This window comes from Leopardus geoffroyi, chromosome A1 (assembly GCF_018350155.1).
Source record: "Leopardus geoffroyi isolate Oge1 chromosome A1, O.geoffroyi_Oge1_pat1.0, whole genome shotgun sequence".
NCBI classification, from domain to species: Eukaryota; Metazoa; Chordata; class Mammalia; order Carnivora; family Felidae; genus Leopardus; species Leopardus geoffroyi.
The window spans coordinates 212,353,913-212,376,071 of record NC_059326.1 but is presented as its reverse complement, the minus strand read 5'-3'; the positions used below and the strand labels follow the sequence as shown (position 1 = coordinate 212,376,071).

Genomic DNA, 22,159 nt, shown 5'->3' with positions numbered 1-22,159 from the left:
AAACAGGTTCGGGGTGCCTGGGTGGCTCAATTAGTTCAGTGAACGACTCTTGATTTTGGCTCAGGTCATGACCTCACAGTTCCTGGAATTGAGCCCTGCATTGGGCTCTGCGCTGACAGTGCAGAACCTGCTCGAAATTCTCTCTCTCCCTCTCTCTCTGCCCCTCCCCTGCTCATGCTGTCTCACACTCTCTCTCTTTCTCAAAATAAATGAATTAATTAACTAAATAAATAAACAGCTTTATTGAGGTATAGCAGATACATAAAATACTGCACATCTTTAATGTAAACAACTTGGTAAGTTTGGACTTATACAAACACCGCTGAAACTATCCCTATAGTCAAGGTAACAGGCATATCCGTCCCCTCCAAAAGTTTCTTTATGACTCTTTCTGTGCATGTGTGGTAAGAAAACTTGGCCAGTGAGAGGGTCTATCCCCTCAACAGATTTTTAAGTGCACAATATAGCATGTCAACCATAGGCATCACATATACAGCAGATGTCTAGGACTTTGCATCTTGCATAACTGAAACTTCGTACCCATTGAATAGCAACTCTCCATGGTTCCTTCCCCTCAGCCCTTGGCAATCCCTGTTTTATTCTCAGCTTCTATGAGTCTACTTTAGATTCCCACAGTGGAATCATGTGGCATTTGTCCTGTGACTGGTTTGTTTCACTGAGCATCATGTCCTCCAGGCACATGTAGTCACATGTGCAGGTTTCACTTTTTTTTGGAAAGCTGAATAATGTTCCAAAGTATGTATACAACATGGGATAGACCACATTTTCTTTGTCCACTCATCTGTTGATGGACATTTGGGTTGTTTCCATATCTTAGCTGTTGTAAATAATGCTGAGTACATGTGAGTACAGGTATTTCTTCAAGATCTTGATTTCAATTCTTTTGGATACACACCCAGAAATCCCATTTCTGGGTCATATGATACTTCTAGTTTTAATTTTTAAAGAAAACCTCCTCTACACTATTTTCTGTAATGGCTGCATGGTTGTACAATCCCACCAACAGTATACAAGGGTCCCAATTTCTTCACATCCTCATCAATGCTTATCTTTTGTTTTTTTTTTATATCAGCCATCCTAACAAGTGTGAGTTGATATCTTATTGTGGGTTTGATTTGTATTTATCTGATGTTTAATGATGTTGAGCACCTTTTCATATACCTGTTGGCCATTTATATATCTTCTCTGTAGAAATATCTATTCAAGTCCTTCACTCATTTCTTAAATTGGTGTATTTGATTTTCTGCTATTGAGTTGTAGGAATTTCTTACACATTTTAGATATTAACCCCTTATTATATGTATGGTTTGCAAATATTTTCTTCCATTCTGTAGGTTGCCTTTTTTTTAATGTGTATTTATTTTTTAAAGAGAGATAGGCAGAGTGGGAGAGGGAGAGGGCCAGAAAAAGAGGGAGACACAGAATCCGAAACAGGCTCCAGGCTCTGAGCTGTCAGCACAGAGCCCGACACGGGGCTCAGACTCACAAGCCATGAGATCATGACCAGAGCCAAAGTTGGAAATTTAACCCACTGAGCCACCCGGGCGCCCCTATAGGTTGCCTTTTTTATTCTGATTATTATGTCCTTTCTGTGCAGAAGCATATCATCAATTCTTAACCCCATCGTTTGGGCTGAGGAGCGTACTATCTTGAATATTATTTGGAGAAATCAGGTTCCAGTCTTTCACCCACACCTCCAGCCCTATTAGTGAATAAATAATATGTATTCTTAGCAATTCTCATGTTTTGCTTACAGTTAACACTGTTTTACTTTGTAAATTCTCAAGTGACTGAGAACTGAAATACCAATTTCAATTACCTAATCCACCTGGAATGTCATCACTGCTTTCTACAGCCCTGTGGCAAAGGTAGAGATTGAAAGTATGTCTGGTTCTAAGATGAGACTCATTCCCAGCCTGTGAAACTTTAAGTGTAATGACAGCGCAGATTTAGGCTTAACTGAAAAGAACAGGTAAACGATACTGTCATTTGATAAAAGGGACAGTAGCAATAATGCTGTCCTCATCATAATTTTTGAGGGTTAGGATCTGGCATTCTGGAGGGAGATCTGGCCCGGAGAAACTGATATGGGGATGTTCAGCAAATCGCTGAAACGGCCAAAATGGCCTTAAGAGAGAGCAAAGAAAGTTCAGGACAGTTACTGAGAGAAATGAGAGAGGGAGATCACTGAGGACAAGTAGAAAGACTGTCTGGTAAGGTGGAAGACTCGGTTGGGATTGAAGACCACTGACTTTAAGGCACAAAGTCACGAAGTTGAATGTTTATTTTAAGAAGTGTTCAGTAGTCTGAGGGCTCTTGGGTGGTTCAGTTGGTTAAATGTCCGACTCTTGATTTCAACTCAGATCATGATCTCGTGGTTCATGAGTTTGAGAGCTCCACACTTGGGATTTTCTTTCCTTCTCTCTCTGACCCCCTGCCACGTTCTCTCCCTCTCTCTCAAAATAAATAAATAAACTTAACAAAAAGAAGTGTGCAGTAGTCTGATCATAAGAGCAAAGCAGGGTTGAACAGATCCAAGGTCCAGGGTGAAAGGTGATGAAAACCTAAGAGGAGAAGTCTCAGGATTTCTGATGTGATAGATCAGGAGACCTGGACTGCTTAGGAAGGAAGTTAACCCAGAGCTATACTGACTGGGAGAGAGGAGAGAGAAAAAACTGAAGTTCAAGAACTGGTTCCCAGGAGAAACGGGTGAGAACTGAAGACTAGCAGACTGCCCTAAGATAGTAGGTGAAGCTGCACAGCCAGGCAAGCTGGGGGCAAGCATGGGACCATCTGCCCGTACGTTTAAAAGCTTATTCCCTGTCATGCCTGTGATTAAAGATGGGAGATACTCTGAAAGGTCTAAGTTTAAATTCATATCTTTGATAAACAAGTTGAAAAGTTTACTGTAAGCTTTTTAAAAATGGGGAAGGGGCTGGGGTGCCCAGGTGGTTCAGTTGGTTAAGAGTGCCACTCTTGATTTTGGCTCAGGTCATAAGCTCACAGTTCATGGGATTGAGCCCTGGTTCAGGCTCTGTGCTGATAGCACGGAGCCTGCTTGGGATTCTGTCTCCCTTTCTCTGCTCCTTCCCCGCTCATGCTCTCAATCTCTCTCTCAAAACAAATTAATAAAAACTTTAAAAACAATGGGGAAGAGGCATAGATAGTTACTCCTAGAACAAACTCAGTCCTGATCAAGACTAATTCCCTTAACAAGAGAATCTGCAAATCTAACAGGCCAAAATGCTGGCAAATATTATAACTGCAAAATAGCCGAATATATGAATATAAGCAAACATTTTCATATTCACAAAGAAGATAGATTATTAGACCCTGCATATATTTTTTTCTGATGGTGTATCTTTTTATTTCAATATATGTTCCATTCCCTTTGAAAAAACTGTACTAATTAAATAAGAAGACTAACAGAGCTGAAAATAACCACAACCTGGATCCTTGGAAGGTAAATTGTTTTCAGGCTATTAAGGTAAATTTGATTTGACATAATCTTTCAGCTTAAAAACTTGTTCAGTGTGGTAAAGAAAGTGGGTAATTATAGCTTCTAAAAAGCCCTGATTTCCAAAAAGAGTAAGTCAAGCTGATAGACTCCAGCTTATTCTATTAAGTTGATTTCATTGGTGTCAAGAGAGGCACCCAAGACCCCTTATGTTTTGTTCAAAACACCTGTGTTTCCCATGCTGTGCTAAAGATATTGTCTCTCTGCTTGCAAACATGTTTAGGTCTAACAGATACTTTTAGTATCACATTCATTCTTGGTGATTAAAGTTCTCAGCCCTAGCTCCATGTGGCAATTACCTGGGAAGTTTTTAAAATGTCAATGCCCAGGCCCCGAATCCCAGAGGTTCTGAATCAATAGGTTTGAGATAGAGTCCAGACACCACTAGTTTTTAAAGGGTCTTCAGATGATTCTAATAGGCAGCCAAGCCTGAGAACTACTGCTTTGGACTGTGATGGGGCTGTTTTGGCCCGAATTAGCTAGACAAACCTTTCCCCACCGTGGAGAATAGATCTAACCCAAATACATATTGATTACTTTTGGCTCTTTGTAGCTACAGTGATAATTCCTAATGAGTGTGAAGAAGGATTTCACGTGAGCTCCTTCTAATGTAGAGTATGACGGTCACTTGCTTTCAGCTCATTCATTCCCGGGAATCATCACGTTACCTCTTATGCTTTGGTCCCTACTGGAATAAGTCAATAGGCAAATTGAAGGTAATAAATGTATCTTCCCAGGGTCCTGAACATTCATGGGCAAGGGCTTTCCATGGCAGCAACTCAGTCCAGTGGGGAAAAAAATTATGATAAACATTGGCAAAAACAAATAAAATGCATTAAGAGTTTATTGTGTGTCAGGGGCTCTGTTAGGGGCTTAAAATATATGTCTTTATTCTTCTTGACACCAACGAGGAGGACACATTTACATCCCAATTTTAAGAAAAAGAAACTGAGTCTCAGCAAAATGTATAGAGTTATACAGCCGGTAAACAATGGTATTAAGTTCATATTCTAGAGCCTGAGACTAAGCATTATGCTTTACGAACAGTTAATTAGAACTTTATAACTTTTCTTTCACTGATTAAAAACACCTTTTCTTTAAACTGAGATTTATGCCTGGGTGTTGGATCACAAAACTTGTTCATCAGTTCTTTGCAAACCAGACCGTGAGCACTGGAAAGGAATTCTTCAATGGTTGCACAGATAAAAGCATTGACGAATCAGGTCTCAGTAATTTATAAAAAGGTGGAGTTGAAAATGGAGTCAGTGTGGAAAAGTTAAACAGAAATCAGAAAACTTGGCTTAAAACTACCTGTCATGCCATTTCTCTTCCTGAGAAGACCATGTTGGCAATCAATGTAAAAATACTTTGTGCAAAACACTATACAAACCATTGTTAATTTCAGCTTTTTTCTCAAGTTTAAGTACTCTGCTGGCAAGTAACCAATGAATAATTTAAAAAAAATTTTTTTTGATGTTTGTTTCTGAGAGAGAGAGAGAGAGAGAGCGAGTACAAGCAGGGGAGGGGGAGAGAGAGAGGGAGACAGAATCTGAAGCAGGCTCCAGGCTCTGAGCTGTCAGCACAGAGCCTGATGCAGGGTTCAAACCCATGAACCTCGAGATCATGACCTGGATCGAAGTCAGCCGCTTAACTGACTGAGCCACCCAAGCACCACCAAATGAATAATTTAATACCAGTCAAATAATCAGGGTTGCCTTTCCTAATAATTCTTCCTTGAATTTGGTTCTTCTTCGGTTTGGCCTTACTCTATGCCTAAAATAATATCACAGAGTACATCAACAAGTCAAGTAAGAAAGACCACAGCAGGAGGGAAAGTTTTCAATTTCAAATTGTTGACCCTGATGAACAAGTCTTATCTCATAGACCATATATAAAAGCCAGACCACGTGCAATTATCATGAAAGCAAAAGCTTAGAACATCTGACTTCCTAAGTTAATAAAAATCATGATTTTATAAAGTTGTAGATGAAGGAAACATACCCAATACCTTACATATGCCATTAATACAGACATTTCTGCTGTTGCCGCCTTCAAAGCAAGGGGTACCATCAATGACAGCATCCAGCATTTTCTCGGAAAACTGGCCATCTATGGGTCGGCAGTAGAGCTCACAAGGATGTGCTGGAGTGAAAAAGAAACAAATCCTTGCAAGTTAGCATTTTTAGCTCAGCACCCTTCCTGCAGGATTCTTTTGTACATACAATGCCCCCAAGTGTTGTTTATCTGGAAATTCCCATCTTTCACCTTTCTGTGATGCATGCTGAAATGTAGGCTTTTTTCTTTATCCAGTTAAAGGGTTTTACAACAAATTAAATTGGGAAGATTGTAACCCTTTGTTACAAATGATGAGATCTTTTTCAATCCAACACTGAACTGGGCTTGTAAAAATAAGATGCAGTGCTTCTGGGGTTAACCTAGAAGAGAAATATTAGCAACCAGGGCTGTATGACTCCAGACAAGCATGACACCTGCCCACTACTTGCTGCGAAGTAAGTGGACCTCTAGGGAAGAGGGAGTCCCCTCCTAGTGGGCCAACTCCATACTTAACACCACTGCCACAATCATGACCCCACCCCCAACAAATCTCTTTCTTTATTCTCCTCAAATCCGAGAAGTCCTTGGACACAGATTTACAGACACAGAGAAACAGAAAGTCTGATTTTTTTTTTTTTTTTATGCTGAAGCTGAAGCCCATAATGGTTTACCATAATGGTCTATCTCATCATGCTGGGTCCTACAATGAACTCATTCTAGGGTTGAATTTTCTACTCCCTTGTGAATGCGGATAGGGTGATTTCCAGCACAGGAATGGTTCTAAAGATTTACTTAATAAAATATGTACCTATACACAGGTAACTACAGTTATCAGAAAGATAGATAACTTTTAAAATATAAATTGCCTTAAGATTTTTAATAGGTAATACATGTATAAGAAGAATTCAAATAGTAATTTTCTTTTGAATATTACATCTTGTTTCTTTTTTTTTTTTTTTTCAAATGAAAAACTTGAGAATTTCTTTTTCAGAAAGGTCTTTCTAGGGGGTAACCCCTTTTGGAGCTGTTTATTGGGGGAAATCCTTGAATTTCCTCATGGTAAGACCAGCTTAGGGCTCAATGAGACCACCCACAGGCCATGGGCCCAACCCATGCTGGATGGGCGGCAAATGCAAAGCCAGAGTGCTCAACCCTAGGCATGGCTTCTTGAGGATGCAATGATCCATTTGGTAAAGAAATAAAAGTATAACTAAGAGCAGAAACTCAAACACTGAAACCCTGGGCAAACTTTAGACAGAGGTCAAAAGCATCTGTTTAAAGCTTAAAGGAAAAGGGTAAAAGTAGATAAAGAACAACTAACTCATTTTATACAACGAGCAGTGGATAGGTGGTCTGAGAAAATGAACAAAGTCCAAATGAGTTGGAGAGATCACAGCACAAAGTGCCAATGGAAAAGGGCCAGAAAACTCCCAGGACCAGGTAAGACATGGGATTATTGTAAACTTCATTCCTGGCAGTGTGATTAGCTCTGTCACTGCCTGAACTGAGCCAGCAGTATTTACAGGGAGCCTTCTGGGCACAGCTCTGCCCTCCTAGAGACAGAAACATCCATCCAGGTGTGCTGAGTCGAGGAATCATTTCATGAAACACAGGGCTATTAAGTACTTGACAAGTTAAGTAGAAGGATGGAGGCAGGGAAACACTTTTAAATAAGACTTTGATTTGAGCTTTAGAATTTGGATTTGAGATTTTGTACTCGGACACATAAAGCAAAAATAGAAAGCAGCCCTGAAGAGTTCTAGAGCTTTTCTATAGGAGTTACTTGTTTCAGCCTGCAGGGAAGGCCTGGGACCAGAGAAGGGCCTACGGCACAAAATTTAAGAAGGCACTCACTGCCAGGAGTTGCATAAATGGGTCCTCCTAGCAAGTACATCTCCATCCAGTGGCAGATGTTGAATGAATTCCAGAACGCTAAAGTTCCAATGTTTGCCTTCATTTTACTCTCCCTGGACTTGTGCTATTTGACCCCTTCCCTAGGGGAAAACACTACCAGGGCCTTTCACTACTCTTATTTATATAGTGAGGTAAGAGGAATTTTGCTTAATAAAATAATAGCCAATATGTCACTTGCACACTATTTCCCAGATCTGGTTGTTCTTCATAGTGGTTATCTACCTCATTTTAACAATCACAATCACCCTATGCTGTTAGTTCTTTTATTGTCACCATTTCATAGATGAGGCATAAAAAGATTAAGTTTCCCAAGACCTGACAGCTTGAGTGGCAGAGCTAAACCTGGTGGTTTAGCTTAGAGCCCACTTTACTAACCTCTAACCTATAGACACAGAATTTTCTTGAACAAAAGACAAATGTCTTTGATAAGCTCTCTAAAGAATCCACTCTTCATGTTATTAGGCAATGCATTTATTTACAGATCATATCTGAGGTGCCAACTTGGTAGAATTCCAATGGGGCTCCATTTTAATATCTTCCCACAGGGCTTAAATATAGTGAGAATCATCAGACTCTGGAGCCATTTATTTCTACAGAGAGTATATGTAAAAGTTTTAGCTCATGAAAGTCCAATATTTCCTTGAGAAAGTTACTTAAGCTTTCTGTGACTCTGTTTCTTCATCCAAAAAAAATGGGGGTAATAATATCTACCTTGCAATGTAACTGTGAGGGTTAAGATGGAGATTGTATGTTGAGCGCTCAGCGTGGTGCTTGATATACAGTAAGTGCTTAACAAATGGCAGTTATTATTGTTGTTTTCACCTCCTTATCATGAACTCGATAAATTCTAAAGATCCTTGCAGCTGCCCCACCACGCTCTGCTATCTAGCATGACAGCAGCCAAAAGACACATATTTTGTAATGCTGATTCAACTCTCATTCCCACACAGACAAATCTTTCCTGAAATAGCCTCTTCTCCTTAGATTATTCTGTTATGCCACTTCTAATCAATGCTGCACTAAATTCACACTTTGTTTCACTATACTCTAAACACTTTCTGTCTTGTTGCTGTAGCATACAAAATTCTAGATCCTGCTAGGTCAGTAAGTGGCTCCATGATCTCCCTTTACTGCCACTGTGGACCTGGTTCCAAGATGTTCCACTCATACAATAACTACTGAGGTCCTCACAGCTCTACACTTCCAAGACTATGGATTTTACAAGCTCCTCAACCTAACTGCCATACCCTCAAGGGCACTTCAGTCATTTGTGCATTGACCAGCTACTGCTGGCCAGCTAGCAGCTAGATCCACAGGGATTCAGTTCTCAGCCCTGACTCTCACATCTTGCCTAAGTCCTTCTTGGTCTCTAGTCTACACAGAGGGGATTGGCAGAGAATAATATTAAAATCTCCAATGAGGTATTTGGCATTGAGTGGTTATTTAAATGTGGTTATTATCATTAACCTTTCCTAGTGAATACTAGCAGGGCATTATACCTAGAAAAGGCTCTTAACCCATGTTTACTAATTAACAAACATGATAAAGGTCAACACTGTTGGGGAGAAAATTTTGGACCAAGTGGCAAAGAGATCATCTCAATCCTGACAGATAATCAACTCAGTCATAAAAATGAACCTTGACCTTAGTGATAGAAGTCAAGGATGTGGGGGTGCCTGGGTGGCTCAGGTGGTCAAGCGTCTGACTTTGGCTCAAGTCATGATGTTGCAGTTCACAAGTTCAATCCCTGCATCTGGCTCCACACTGACAGTAGAGAGCCTACTTGGAATTCTCTCTCCCTCGCTCTCTGCCCCTCCCCTGCTTGTGCTCTCTCTAAATAAATAAATAAATAAACTTAAAAAAAAGTCAAGGATATTCACCGAAATAATGAAAGTTTTATCCAGAAATAAAAGGACAAATCAATTTAGTTGTATTTACATAATGTTGTTTAGTATATTCACAGACTCACTGTGCAGTACTATGAGAAATGAGGTAAGCTGTAATGCCATGACGTTCTGCTAATGAATAAAAAAAGCTGCAGAACTGGCAAAGTATGATTTCATTTGTGTGCAAACTAAAACCAGCTGTTAACAATGGTTGCCTCTAAGGAGTAAGTTAAGCATGATGGGATGAGAATTTATTTTTATTTCATTCTATTATGCACATTTGCATTTTTTTTAAAGAAGCATACGTTCCTTTCAAAAATAATGTCTTGGCTCTCAGACAGCAACACTGGAAAGGTCTCTTCTTCTGTGAGAATAACACATCTCCATGGAGAGAGGCCCTCATTTCCAGACTTCACTTTGCTTGTGCAGTATGGGATTACTACATCCTTCAAGGTTAGACAGGCTAGCTGACGTATACTTCATGTAAGAAACACAAATTTCTCCTGAATCTAAGCACAGTGGTCTCTGGTGTCTTAGGAATAATCTAATAAATAATCTTTGGGCAACAACAATAATAGCTTACAGACCCACCTGTCCCGACTCCCCAAACTTGCATACCTATGACCGATAGGGGTGCCTAAGGCCTGAAAGAGCCCTGTACTTGAAAGCAGCCTTTGGGAATTGAAGGTTCAAGGCTATTTCAGCATTTTAGAAGACTGAACCCCACTTCCCTGTCTTCTCTGCTGGCCTTTGTTTTTCATGGCACTCTGGGCATGTCATTAGGTGATCTATGATAGGGCTCTGCAGAAGGAGACAGGGGTAGCAAAAGACACTCTTAGTTCTCAATGGTCATCATGAGTCTCAGGAGTCTGTCCCAGACATCAGCCTCAATGATTCTGTAACATCCACAGAGTATTTTCACTGTCTCATGTTTATTCATCTGTCCTGACACATCCCTTTGTCTGGATCATAGATTTTTTTTTTCTCTACCTTTCAAGAGCTTTCAAATCTATTTATAATTCAGCTAAGTGAAACCTCTCAGACTCATTTACTGGTGAACTCTCACCCTTACACTGATTAATCCTCTCAAAGGAAGCTTAGGTAGCTGAATGAACTTATTTTTTTTTTAATTTTTTTTTTTCAACGTTTATTTATTTTTGGGACAGAGAGAGACAGAGCATGAACGGGGGAGGGGCAGAGAGAGAGGGAGACACAGAATCGGAAACAGGCTCCAGGCTCTGAGCCATCAGCCCAGAGCCCGACGCGGGGCTCGAACTCACGGACCGCAAGATCGTGACCTGGCTGAAGTCGGACGCTTAACCGACTGCGCCACCCAGGCGCCCCCTGAATGAACTTATTGAATCAAAGGTTGCATTTTCAATTCTGGTGAAACAGGATGGCTCAACATTTTTGGATAATGATGTTAAAGAGTGGTCATTAGAAGTGAAAGATAAAACTTGGTACGAAGGATAAAAAATATTTCTTAGGTCAAGGAAAACTTTTGACGCATTTCACGTTCGTAAGTAGATTGCTACTGGAGTTTCACCATGTAAAAAAGTCCAGTTTCTAAAGTCCATTTGCAGGCAGGGCCCCATGGGTATGAACCCCATGCAGTTGGCCAGGGCTTCACACATGGTCGAATGATCTGTGTCGCTGTCTTTTTAAAGCTTTTAATTTTATATTTGAACTTGTGTTTTCTAAGTAAGGTCTGATGAGACTATGAAGTGTGTTATACCAGCAGAAGATGCATGTTATACACACACCTGCTGTTTCTTTCCAGATTTTAAGAAATACCAAACCTGAAGCAAAAGGCATAACTTAAAATGTTTTATTGTTGTAACAAGTAATATTTAACTTAAGACAGAAACTCAGTTTAATCAGCTGAGCTGAGCCTTTAGATCAGCTTGGAGGAAATAACAAAAATATATGAAAAGTCCTGACCAAAAGCTCAACCGAAACTCAAATAATTACCAGGACTCTGTAACTTTGGCTAGTCTAAACTTGTATAGTCTTTTACCTTCTGATAGGGTAATATTACAATCCCCAGATATATCAAAGTATATATTAATTAAACATAAGAAGGTATTAAAATTAATAAATTCTATAATAACCATGGAGGTATAAAAACCAAGAACAGAGCTATTTTTTTTTTTAATAAATTAAACCTAGCGGGTGCCTCTGTGGCTCAGTTGGTTGAATGCCTGATCTTGGTTTTGGCTCAGGTCATAATCTCACGGTTTGTGAGTTCGAGCCCCACGTTGGACTCTACACTGACAGTGTACAGCCTGCTTGGGATTCTCTCTCTCCCTCTCTCTGTTCCTCCCCCATTCTTGCTTTCTTTCTCTCCCTCTCTCTCAAAATAAATAAATAAACTTTAAAAAATTAAAATAACTAAACCTATTTCACTGATATCTTAGACTTTCTATTTACTATAAATTTTTGTGTTATGTTATCTTTTGATTATGATGTTTAAGAATTGTGATGATACATTTGGAATTACAATTTAATTTATTTGAGAAATAATAGTAATTTTGTGATAATGCTTAAATGTTGAGAAAAAATTGGTTTTCAAAGATTCAAGACAGATTAGTTGAACAAACCTAGCATTCATCACAATGCAAATAATTTTGGGGGCTCATCTACCCCCAACCAGAATTCCTGGGCCATGAAATCATCTGTTTTTTAAAACAGAAACATCATCCTTGGTAAAATTCAAAACCCAATGCATTGTTGTTAAGGACACAGGCTAATCGCAGTCTCTGTTTTACTGGTTAATATTTAGGCTGCGGAGTCGGGCCTGGGCTAACTCCTCCTGGCTCTACTGTAGAGTCTGAGTTTGGGCAAGTCAATTCTCTACATCTACTAGCATGTCCATAAAAATTGGGTCAAAACCTTAAATTTCCTCACAGGATTTTCTTATGGAGATAAAATCAGGAAAATGCACATACCATACTGAGTGAAGTGCCTGGCACAGAGCAAACACTGACATAAATTTAATATAAGCCGTTCTCATTGTCAGTTAGGAATTCGTTTCATCGCAAAGAGCAGAAAAATGTTGCTTCCTTGTCTTAAATAGACAGGAGTTTATTTCTCCCACGTGACAGGAAATTCAGAGGCAGTGATGAGTGAGCTTGGGAAGCTCAGGGCAAAATACAGGCTGGCACACACCCCCTTTCCCAGGTGGAATATGTGTGATATTCCTCGGACACTCCTGGCTGCCCAAGAGCAAAGGGAAGAGGTTTAAGTGCTTGCCATGGTGATGTGGGAAACTAAGACAAATGAAAAATTAGATTTCCTTACTGCCTACAGCCCATTGACAAGTCTTTGAGACCAGCAGAGTGACCTCTCTCTAGGAGCTCAGCTATCTTGATGATGACAGTTTGCTGGGGGCAAAAGAGAATCTTAGCTTAACATTATCCCAACCTTGAGGATCCTGTAGGTCTACTTCCTTTATCTCAACTGCTCCAAGATATATGCTGACAATCATACTCCAAGCTTAGGCCGCGCCCCCCGCCATATACATCTGAAGGGTCTTATGACTGAGGTTTTATTAAACAGTAATAAGTGGTATTTCCCTAGCAACAACTGGCCCCTCAAAGTCCTGGAAACCTTGCTTCCAAAATACCTTAGAGTCTTACTCTATCCTTGACCCCCTTCCAACCTGAGGGTCTATAATGAGTTACCCGTCACAACCCCAGTGCAGCTCTTCCTGCCCACAGGTCCTGTCCCAGTGCTCTAATAAAATCACCTTTTTGCACCAAAGACGTCTTCAAGAGGCCACCGGCTCTGGACCCCACCATCACCCCAAAACTTCATCAGTAGGAGTATAAATCTCTCCTCCTTCCAGTCTTCCTGCTCAGCCATCTCAGCAGGGGCATCAGCTTTCTGGCTGCAGTGTGATCTGCTGTACCCCAGACAGCAGGAGGGGGAAGGGTGCATGGCAGAAAGGTAAGGGGGTGAGGGCCAGCGGGGTCAGTGCCTATTAAAAGCCCTCCCAGAAGCCTTACCCAAGTGGGGACTCCATCTTTATCTCTTTGGTCAGGATTGGGTTTCCTGGGCATATGGGTTCCTGAGTCTTTCCCTTTTCCCTCTTCTACTGTAGAGGAAAGTGAGGGTGAAGAGGGTTGTGACTGGCTTTGAGGTGTCTGCAAACATCATCCTTATTAGTCCATCATTTCCTCTCTTGAAGCCATAGGAATCCCTAACTAGTCAAAACAGGGGCTTCTGGCTAAACGATCTCCCAGTTGCTCCCCACACTTATATTCTCTTTAAAGATTGTTTCTCTCGAAATCCCAAGTATTCCTATAATAAGCTCTGTGCACACCACCCAGGCCCCCCAAGTGCTGGGACTCATCCCTCCAGCTCCTGGGAGCACTGCCAGCACTAGCCCTGGGAGCTTCCTTACCAAGGACACTCACTCCTTCCCAGGGTGGACCACATGCCGGGACCAGTCCCTGTGGGGCATAAAGGTTTGGCTCTCCCACTTCAACCTGGCAACCCAGAAAGACTGTTCCAGCCGCAGAGGGCCCTGCGGGGTAGGATAAGGCCTCTGCTGAGCCTGCACTGTAGCTCAGCTCCCCCTGCACACTCCCTCTTCCTTCCCTCTTCCCCCTCTTCTTCCACAGCTGCTGAACCTCCTGTATGCTACTCCTGTCTCAGAGTCTGCTTCCGAGGGAATCCTAACTGCAGCAACTCCTGAAAGGTATTCCTGAAGGATCCTATTCCACGAGGAGCAGATGTGGAACATCCTATTCCACGAGGAGCAGATGTGGTTCAACTTCACGTCAGACCCTCCACATTTGCTGGGAACCTCACTGGCTTCAAGCATTAATAAGGCTTAAATATCTAGAAGCAACAACTGAAAAATGAGCCTAAATGAATTTGGGCTAAATTAGGTAGTCTGAGAAAGATGAAGACCTAAAAAGAGAGGGAGATTCCAGGAAAGTGATGACATCAAGATCAGGCTCTGGTCATTTCCTAATAGAAGATGCAGGATATAAACACATTTCTATTAACATAGGCCAATGAAGTCCCTGGAAATCTGTACAAATTAGTTTAGGTCTATCTATCTATCTATCTATCTATCTATCTATCTATCTAAACATCTATCATCTATCTATCTATCATCTATCATCTATCATCTATCTATCATCTATCTATCTATCTATCTATCTATCTATCTATCTATCCATCCTATCAGCCTCTTAGACTTATGCTTCAATTCCAGCTCCATTATATAAAATCCTGTAACCTTAAATAAGTCATTGTCTCCTCTGAGACTAAGCTTCTTTACCTGTAAAGATGGGGAGGGGATAAGTGAGACAATATAGAGTCTCATGCTGATATAAATACTGGCTCAGAAAATGCAGTTGATCGTGGCAGCTCTTCACACTGGTGCCTACATGAAAGTGATCAAATGGAGTTTGGATAATTTTTTTTTCTCAGGAGTGTTGGTTAAGAGAATGTCTATATTGGAAAGGAAGTTGATCTAGATTAGCAGTTTTCAAATATTTTAAGCAGAAGAATTAATTTTCTTTTTCCAAACAAGATCTTGCAAATAAAGCAGATAAAGTCAGGATTTTATTAAGCATAAATTTTGTAAGTTCAAGTATATAGCATTTAAAAATAAGTCAGCGGGATCTAAAGAAATTATTAAGATAAACAGAAAATTTTGAAATCAAGCTTATGGATGGCAGTTACAGACTTACACTGGCTGCAACATCTAATTATTTTCTGTGAGTTTTTTGGTTGCACAGTATTGAAAAATCTTGACTCATACAGACAAACAATTGCAAATGAGAACAGGTTAAAGAAACTCAACCTACAATTCCAGGATATTTTTCAATTAAATTATGTTCATGAGAGACTTTTATTTTAAGGTGTGCAGAAAGCCAAATTAATTGACTGTGTAACTTAGAGCATTGGTGGCCTTTCATATGTTAAAACTTAATATATAATAATTTTGAGTGTAAGCATTGCTCTTTATGGCACTTTTAAATGCCAGTTTAACATTTTTTTTTGAAAAATGAAAGTAGAATCAAGCATTTTGGGAAGCCCTGGGATTCCAAGCAGCAGAGTACGAAAACTACAAGATTTGATGGAGTTTCTACGATTATTCCAAATGTTTAAATCTATGACTCTTCTGTCATTGGCTAGTTAGTGCATCTCCTGAAGGTCACTTACCAAGACAGTTAACACCACCCACTGTGTGGGCTGAATACTCTGCTGTGTATTTACTTTATCCAATGGTAACTTCTAATGGTAAGGCTGGGAGGGGGAAGTGCTCAATGCCTGGCCTGGAATAAATGCTCCATACCTAGCTGTTGACATGAACAACCAAGTATACTTCTCTCTACTAGGGGTGCCCATCAACTAAACAAATAAAAACTCTGTAGGTTAGAGTTTAATAAGGGAAGTAAATCAGTGTGTTGATCAAGGTAGTAGCTACTCGAGTGAGCAGCTAAGTCATTATGCTTAAATAATGGTACAGGAGCCTGCAAGAAAACCATCAGGATGGAGATGGAGGCTGATAACCCAGGTATACAGTGTTGACACTCAGCTTAATTCCCTCATATCAGCCTCAACATCAGTGACAGATGCAAACTAACCACAACAAAGTGAGTGAAATTTATGTCTGTTTCACGATTCATTTATTTAGTACCCATTGCTCTGCTTATGTAATATGGAGGCATACGACAAATGCTTTTTAAATAAATGAAAAGCCAAGCCAAACCAAATATTTTTATTCTAAGCCCAGCTACTCAAGCTGTCAGAGTTCAGTACACACAATCCCCACCCTGCATTAGGCAGGGGGCGGACCCTGTCACAACCCTGGGATAGTTATGTTATCTTAGTTCTGGAAGGTTGCTCATTTGGGGTCTATAATACTACTGTCCTAAATAGTTCCAACATAATAGAGAATGTCAAAAATATAAATATAGATGGTACTAATTGGAAGTATCTTTCATCATTAGTTTCTTGTGTCTGTGCGTGTGTGCGTGTGTATGTGTGTGTGTGTGTGTGTGTGTGTGTGTGTGTGTACACATGAGTACACACATGAGTTTGGCTGGATTCAAATGCCAGGAACAGGAAGCTGAATTGCACTAGTAACCAAATGACTCATCCCCCTAGAGCAATGAATGATGCTCAACAATGTGGGGACAAGGAGAAGACATTGCTCGTGACAACCAAAAGCCTTCAGGGTAGTTTGGGGACCCAATACGGGCAAAGCACCCCTGAGTCTTTCCTTCAAAAGCAATTGACTATATCATTTTTTTAACAGTCCACATATGTAATTTTCATTCACTGGCTGACATCTATGATTCCTCTTGTGTTTTCAGAAACTTAAAAAAATCATGAAATTTTGGGATGAGCACTGGGTGTTGTATGGAAACCAATGTGACAATAAACTTCATATATTGAAAAAAAATAAAATAAAAAAAAGATGAAAAATTTTTTGGTTAGTTATTTTTTACTCCCTGACTCAAATCTCCTTAGCTCAGGAAAATCTTTTCTCTTTCATTGTCTACTTGAATAATAACACACTGCCCAGATATTTTTTGATGCCAATCTATAGCTAATGGTTAATGATTCTTCTTCATTTTCAGGAGAGAAGGTGTAACTGGTGCTGATACAGGGGTAGCATTGCCAAAGTTGTCCCATTCTGCAGTTCAGTTATGTCACCATGCCCTGATGAGCATCCTTTAATTACTTCATTTTATTTTGTACCCTTCTTATACTGTCCTGTACTTTAAAAAAAAAAAGTTTATTTCTGGCCCAGAGCTGGCTCTCACTTATTTCTGATGAAGGCATTCTTATCATCCTGTTTTTCCTTGTGCTTTTCTCCTGTCAAATGGAATTATTGACTCTATTTTAAATGTCTTCCCTTTTTCTTCTTCCAGTAGTAAGACTTCTCATGCTTAAGAGTCCTCAACACTTCCTTAGAAGTCTTCCCTGAAATTAGTCCAAACTTACAATGACCTTTTCTGAATTTCTGCCAAAATTATAGTCAGTTCACACTCTCATCAATGAGCACTTTCATCAGTAATCAAGTACTTTCATTGATTGCTTAGCTGTACCATGTTTTGAAGGGAGCCACCATGTTTGATAAGTTTCTCTTTTATCTCCCCCAGAGCTCAGCACAGAGTTGGATATATTCAGCTTTCAACATTTGCTGATCAACCTAAGCAGGTCGTGTTTCCATTTTCGGAAGTATAAAACTCCTCATGGTACAATTCTCTCTTTGTTGAACTTTGCAGGGCATCCCAGACATTCTGTGGTCTCTCTTGTGGTGGCTGCGGCCCTAGATCTGGAATATATTGTCATAGCTCCTTACCTGGATTAAAAACTGGAAACCAGTGGTATAATTCATTCTTGTAGGGAACGGTGTCAAACTCACTGCATTGCATCTGCCGAAATGTTGGTGCATCTGGGCGACAGGGGTGGACGTTGCACAAGCGATAGCGTTTTCTTTCTCCGGTGCAGTACTTCCCTCCAAACTTTGGTCTATGAATGAAACAGATAAGTGGTTTTTTTAGTTTCCTTAAATGCTAGCATTTTTCCTTAAACATCCCTTGGCATCTGGTCATGGCTGTTCTTTTTTTTTTTTTTTTCAACGTTTATTTATTTTTGGGACAGAGAGAGACAGAGCATGAACGGGGGAGGGGCAGAGAGAGAGGGAGACACAGAATCGGAAACAGGCTCCAGGCTCTGAGCCATCAGCCCAGAGCCTGACGCGGGGCTCGAACTCACGGACCGCGAGATCGTGACCTGGCTGAAGTCGGATGCTTAACCGACTGCGCCACCCAGGTGCCCCTGGTCATGGCTGTTCTTTGCCAAACCATGTCCTATTCTACCCTTATAACTCACCTTTTACGTCAATTCTTCCAATTTCACACATTTTTTTGGCTGTTGTTGTTGTTGCCCATGACCATTGAGTCCCAGGTCTATAGTTGCCTAATTTGAAATACTGTGTGTGTCTTTTTGACTTATATATCCTCCTGGCCTTCAAAACTGAAAATATATACTGAGAAGGGATACATCATATTCCCTCCAAAATCTGCTCCTTCCCTACTTCCTACTTAGCAAGTTTCAAGTGGTCAGATTTCAGAAGCCTCCATCCTTTGCCTTCCTTTGACCCCACTGTCCATCAGCTGCCCAATCATCAGCCATGTCTTTGTACTTGCTTCCTTCTCTTCGTTTCCACAGTCACCAAACTAACCCAATCTTTAACTCTATTCCTGTCTCCCCTCCACCCATCTTTTCCTTCACTCAATCTACTGTACACACATCTGGTTAATTTTTAGATTAATGTAATTATTTTAGTTTCTTGTTTCAACCCTTTTCACGGCACCCAATGACCACAGAATCAAGTCCAGCCTCTTCAGCTTAGCACTCAAAGCCCTCATGATCCTGACTTAATTCACCCTAACAACTACTTCTCACCCTCCCCTTCATTTGCATGCTGTTCCAGTGAGGCAGGCTGACTTATTTTATGTTTCTTTTCTGTGCCTCTGGATAGACTTCCCCTCTGGTAAGTCTCTGAATGTCTACATGCTACCTATGCTTTCAGGACTGAATAATGCTATGTCTCCATCATGAATTCTTCTTGGATTTCTGCCAGAAGTAGTCTCTTTCTCCTTTTCAGTGACACTTGATTGAACCTACTATCTACTTCCAGCACTTATCATTCCAAAACATAGCTCACTAATGATCCAATCCAAGTTCTATGTCATGTATGGTCTCTAAGTCATACTTTGAGTACAGAAGCCTCTTAAACATTCAATGAATGAATAAGTTAATCTTATTTTAGAATAGTGCCTGGGTGGCTCAGTTGGTTAAGTGTCCAACTCGATTTCAGCCCAGGTCATCATCTCACGATTTGTGGGTTCAAGCCCCGCATCGGGCTCTACACTGACAGTGCAGAACCTGCTTAGGATTCTCTCTCTGTTCCTCTCCTATTAATTCTCTCTCTCTCTCTCTCTCTCTCTCTCTCTCTCAAAAATAAATAGAAACATTAAAAAATTAAAAAAATAATCCTTCTCAATCTTTTATTTCCTTTGCAATACACTTACGGGCAATAACAACCTTCCCATCAGGATCAATTATTTACTGAAAAACGGAGGAAGAAATATAAAAAAAGCTGCTGTCATAGAAGAGGAGGAACTCTCTGTCCTTTGAGAAAGCTCCAGACAGTCTATGTATGCCTTCTTATCTCCACCTCACTGCATCTGAGATTAGGTATTGTGTCTGCTATTGCAGTGCAGCATAATGGGGTTAAATAGCCTGGGGTTTGAATTCTGCTTTACTTTGTATTTTAGTTAGATTATTTTGAACAAGTTACCTTAGCTTTTGTGTGTGTGTGTGTGTGTGTGTGTGTGTGTGAAATGAGCATGATAGTTCTTAACTCACATGATGGGAACACTGAGTGAGATAATGCACATATTTAGTAGAGTAGCTAACACAGGGTAAGAGCTCAGTAAATGACAGCATTTCTGGATTATTGTGAATAATAATCAACAAGTACTTATACAATACCATGTGTTCAACATCATTTTCAGGAAGAAGAGAGTACAAAAAAAGGGCAACCGATGCCCTGTGTCTCCTAGAAGTTTATAATCTTGCTGAGGAGAAAAAAAATATCATCTATATAATAAATGAGATAAAATTTAAGAGCAAATATGTATCCCTGACTGTAAATACAACGAGTTTAAAGAAGGGCGAGAACAGTGGAAATAAGACTGATTGGAAAGAATTCATGGAAGAATTGTCTTGGAGAATGTTCTTAAAGAATGCATGGAAGTGGCTTCTCAGAGCAATGGCAGAAAGCATGCCAAGTGAGCAGCCTAGATGAAATCACATTCTAAAGGCACAGGAAAGTAGGACATCTGCCTAAAGTGCCCAACTGATAGTGGGAGAGCCAAGATTTAAACCCTCATCTGCCTTAATCCACAGCCTGAGCCCTCATCCACTGTGTTATATTGCCTGACCATGCAATCTAGGGGGACAGAAACCTCAAGCCTTGGCATCTGGTTCATTTCTGGTTGCAGTTGTACTTCTCATGAAGTTCTTCTTGAAGAACCATGAGGTTTTCTATACCTCCTTCCCCTCCTTTCTTAATGTGGTTTGGGTAGACTTCTGTTCCTTGAACATAAAAGAGCTTTGACCAAGGCAGTTCACAACCGTTGACTCCATGTTGAAGGTTCTAAGAATTGTCCATGATATTAGATCGGTTTTCTATTCATGATGATGGAGTGATACTCTATGACTTAGCACCTCTCCAGTTCATACCATCCAACAAACATCACTAAAAGCCTTTTACAAACCCAGCTGTCTTCTCACTAGATATCTGACCAACATCAAGGATCCAGTCTCAATGTCCACTAGTCATGCTCTGACCTGAATCTGTGACCTGAACCATGCAACTGAATCTGTGACCATGTTTCCATTGTCATTGTTTTCAATAAACTTCAGCAAACCAGCTACTGAGATCAAACATGGTCACTCACCTGAGGAGACTCTATGACAAATTATGGTCTCTAAGATGGGGGTTAGAGCCATTTTCCCCATTAAGCCAAGTTAGAGATTCATCCTATAGTCCCTCAACAAAGATGTCCCTTTCTGACAACCACAGATTACCAACCATCCAACCAAGAGGCTACAGATGAGTGGTTGCTGAATACAGAGCACTGAAAATAGGTCCCAGAGCAAATTGCCTACATTTCCTCATCTCTACAATGGAAATCACAATGAAGATTTTCTGTAAAAATAAAGTACTCCATTCCTGGTTTTGATTTTTTGAAGTCACAGAAATTTGCATTTAAACAAAAGCAACTTCAGGGTACCTGGATGACTCAGTCAGTTGAGAGTCCGACTCTTGATTTTGGCTCAGGTCAGGATCTCATGGTTTGTGAGTTTGAGACCCATATTGGGCTCCTCACTGACCATGTACAGCCTGTTTGGGATTCTCTTTCTCTCCCTCTCTCTCTGTCCTTCCCACACACTCTCTCTTAAAATAAATAAATAAACTTAAAAATTTTAAATAAAAGCAACTTTTATCAAAGAGTAAGATTTAAGAAAAATTTTATCCAAATTCCTCAAATATATACTTTTATGTGTGGTAAACGATAAAGATATCATAATAACTACTATAATATATACCATTTACTGACAGTTTAATGTAGTAGGTATTGCATTAAAGTCTTTATTTATATTAACTTAATCCTTAGGAGAAATTTGTTACATATATTTATTAAATTTATGCATATATACATACAGTAATATAATTATTAATAAAAAAGGAGAAGTAATATTTAGAACTGAGATAATGAGGACACTGTAATCACATTTATAATTAGTCTTTTAAAAAGTGTGACTCTTACCCTTCAATACAGAATGAAATTCTAGGCAAAAGAAGCTTAATATATTTTTTACTTACCAGAGGCATCATATGTACACTTCTTAAAAATTTTACTTGGGGGGGCACCTGGGTGACTCAGTCGGTTAAGCGTCCGACTTTGGCTCGGGTCATGATCTAACAGTTTGTGAGTTTGAGCCCCATGTCGGGCCCTGTGCTGACAGCTCGGAGCCTGGAACCTGCTTCGGATTCTGTGTCTCCCTCTCTCTCTGCCCCACCCCCACTCGCACTCTGTCTCTGTCTCTCAAAAATGAATAAACATTAAAAAAAATTAAAAAAAATATACTTGGGAACTAGTGTACCAAGAAATAATGAAGTTAAGAATGTAATATATGTTTGGAGAACAAGGGA

The 22,159-nt window shown here is 40.1% G+C and overlaps 1 protein-coding gene across 3 annotated transcripts in view; it reads right to left on the bottom strand.

Annotated features, from left to right (window-relative positions):
- The window catches only part of ADAMTS12 (ADAM metallopeptidase with thrombospondin type 1 motif 12), a 336,805-nt gene that overhangs the window by 83,095 nt on the left and 231,551 nt on the right, over positions 1–22,159 (bottom strand). For 2 of the 3 annotated variants that reach the window (XM_045440822.1, XM_045440815.1), the window contains exons 12-13: positions 17,729–17,898; positions 5,547–5,680 (exon numbers count right to left, since the gene is read on the bottom strand). In XM_045440822.1, the coding sequence (XP_045296778.1) occupies positions 5,547–5,680; positions 17,729–17,898 (304 nt within the window). Of the gene's footprint in view, positions 1–5,539; positions 5,681–17,728; positions 17,899–22,159 lie in introns of all 3 variants that reach the window. The other variant, XM_045440828.1, reaches the window with a different exon arrangement.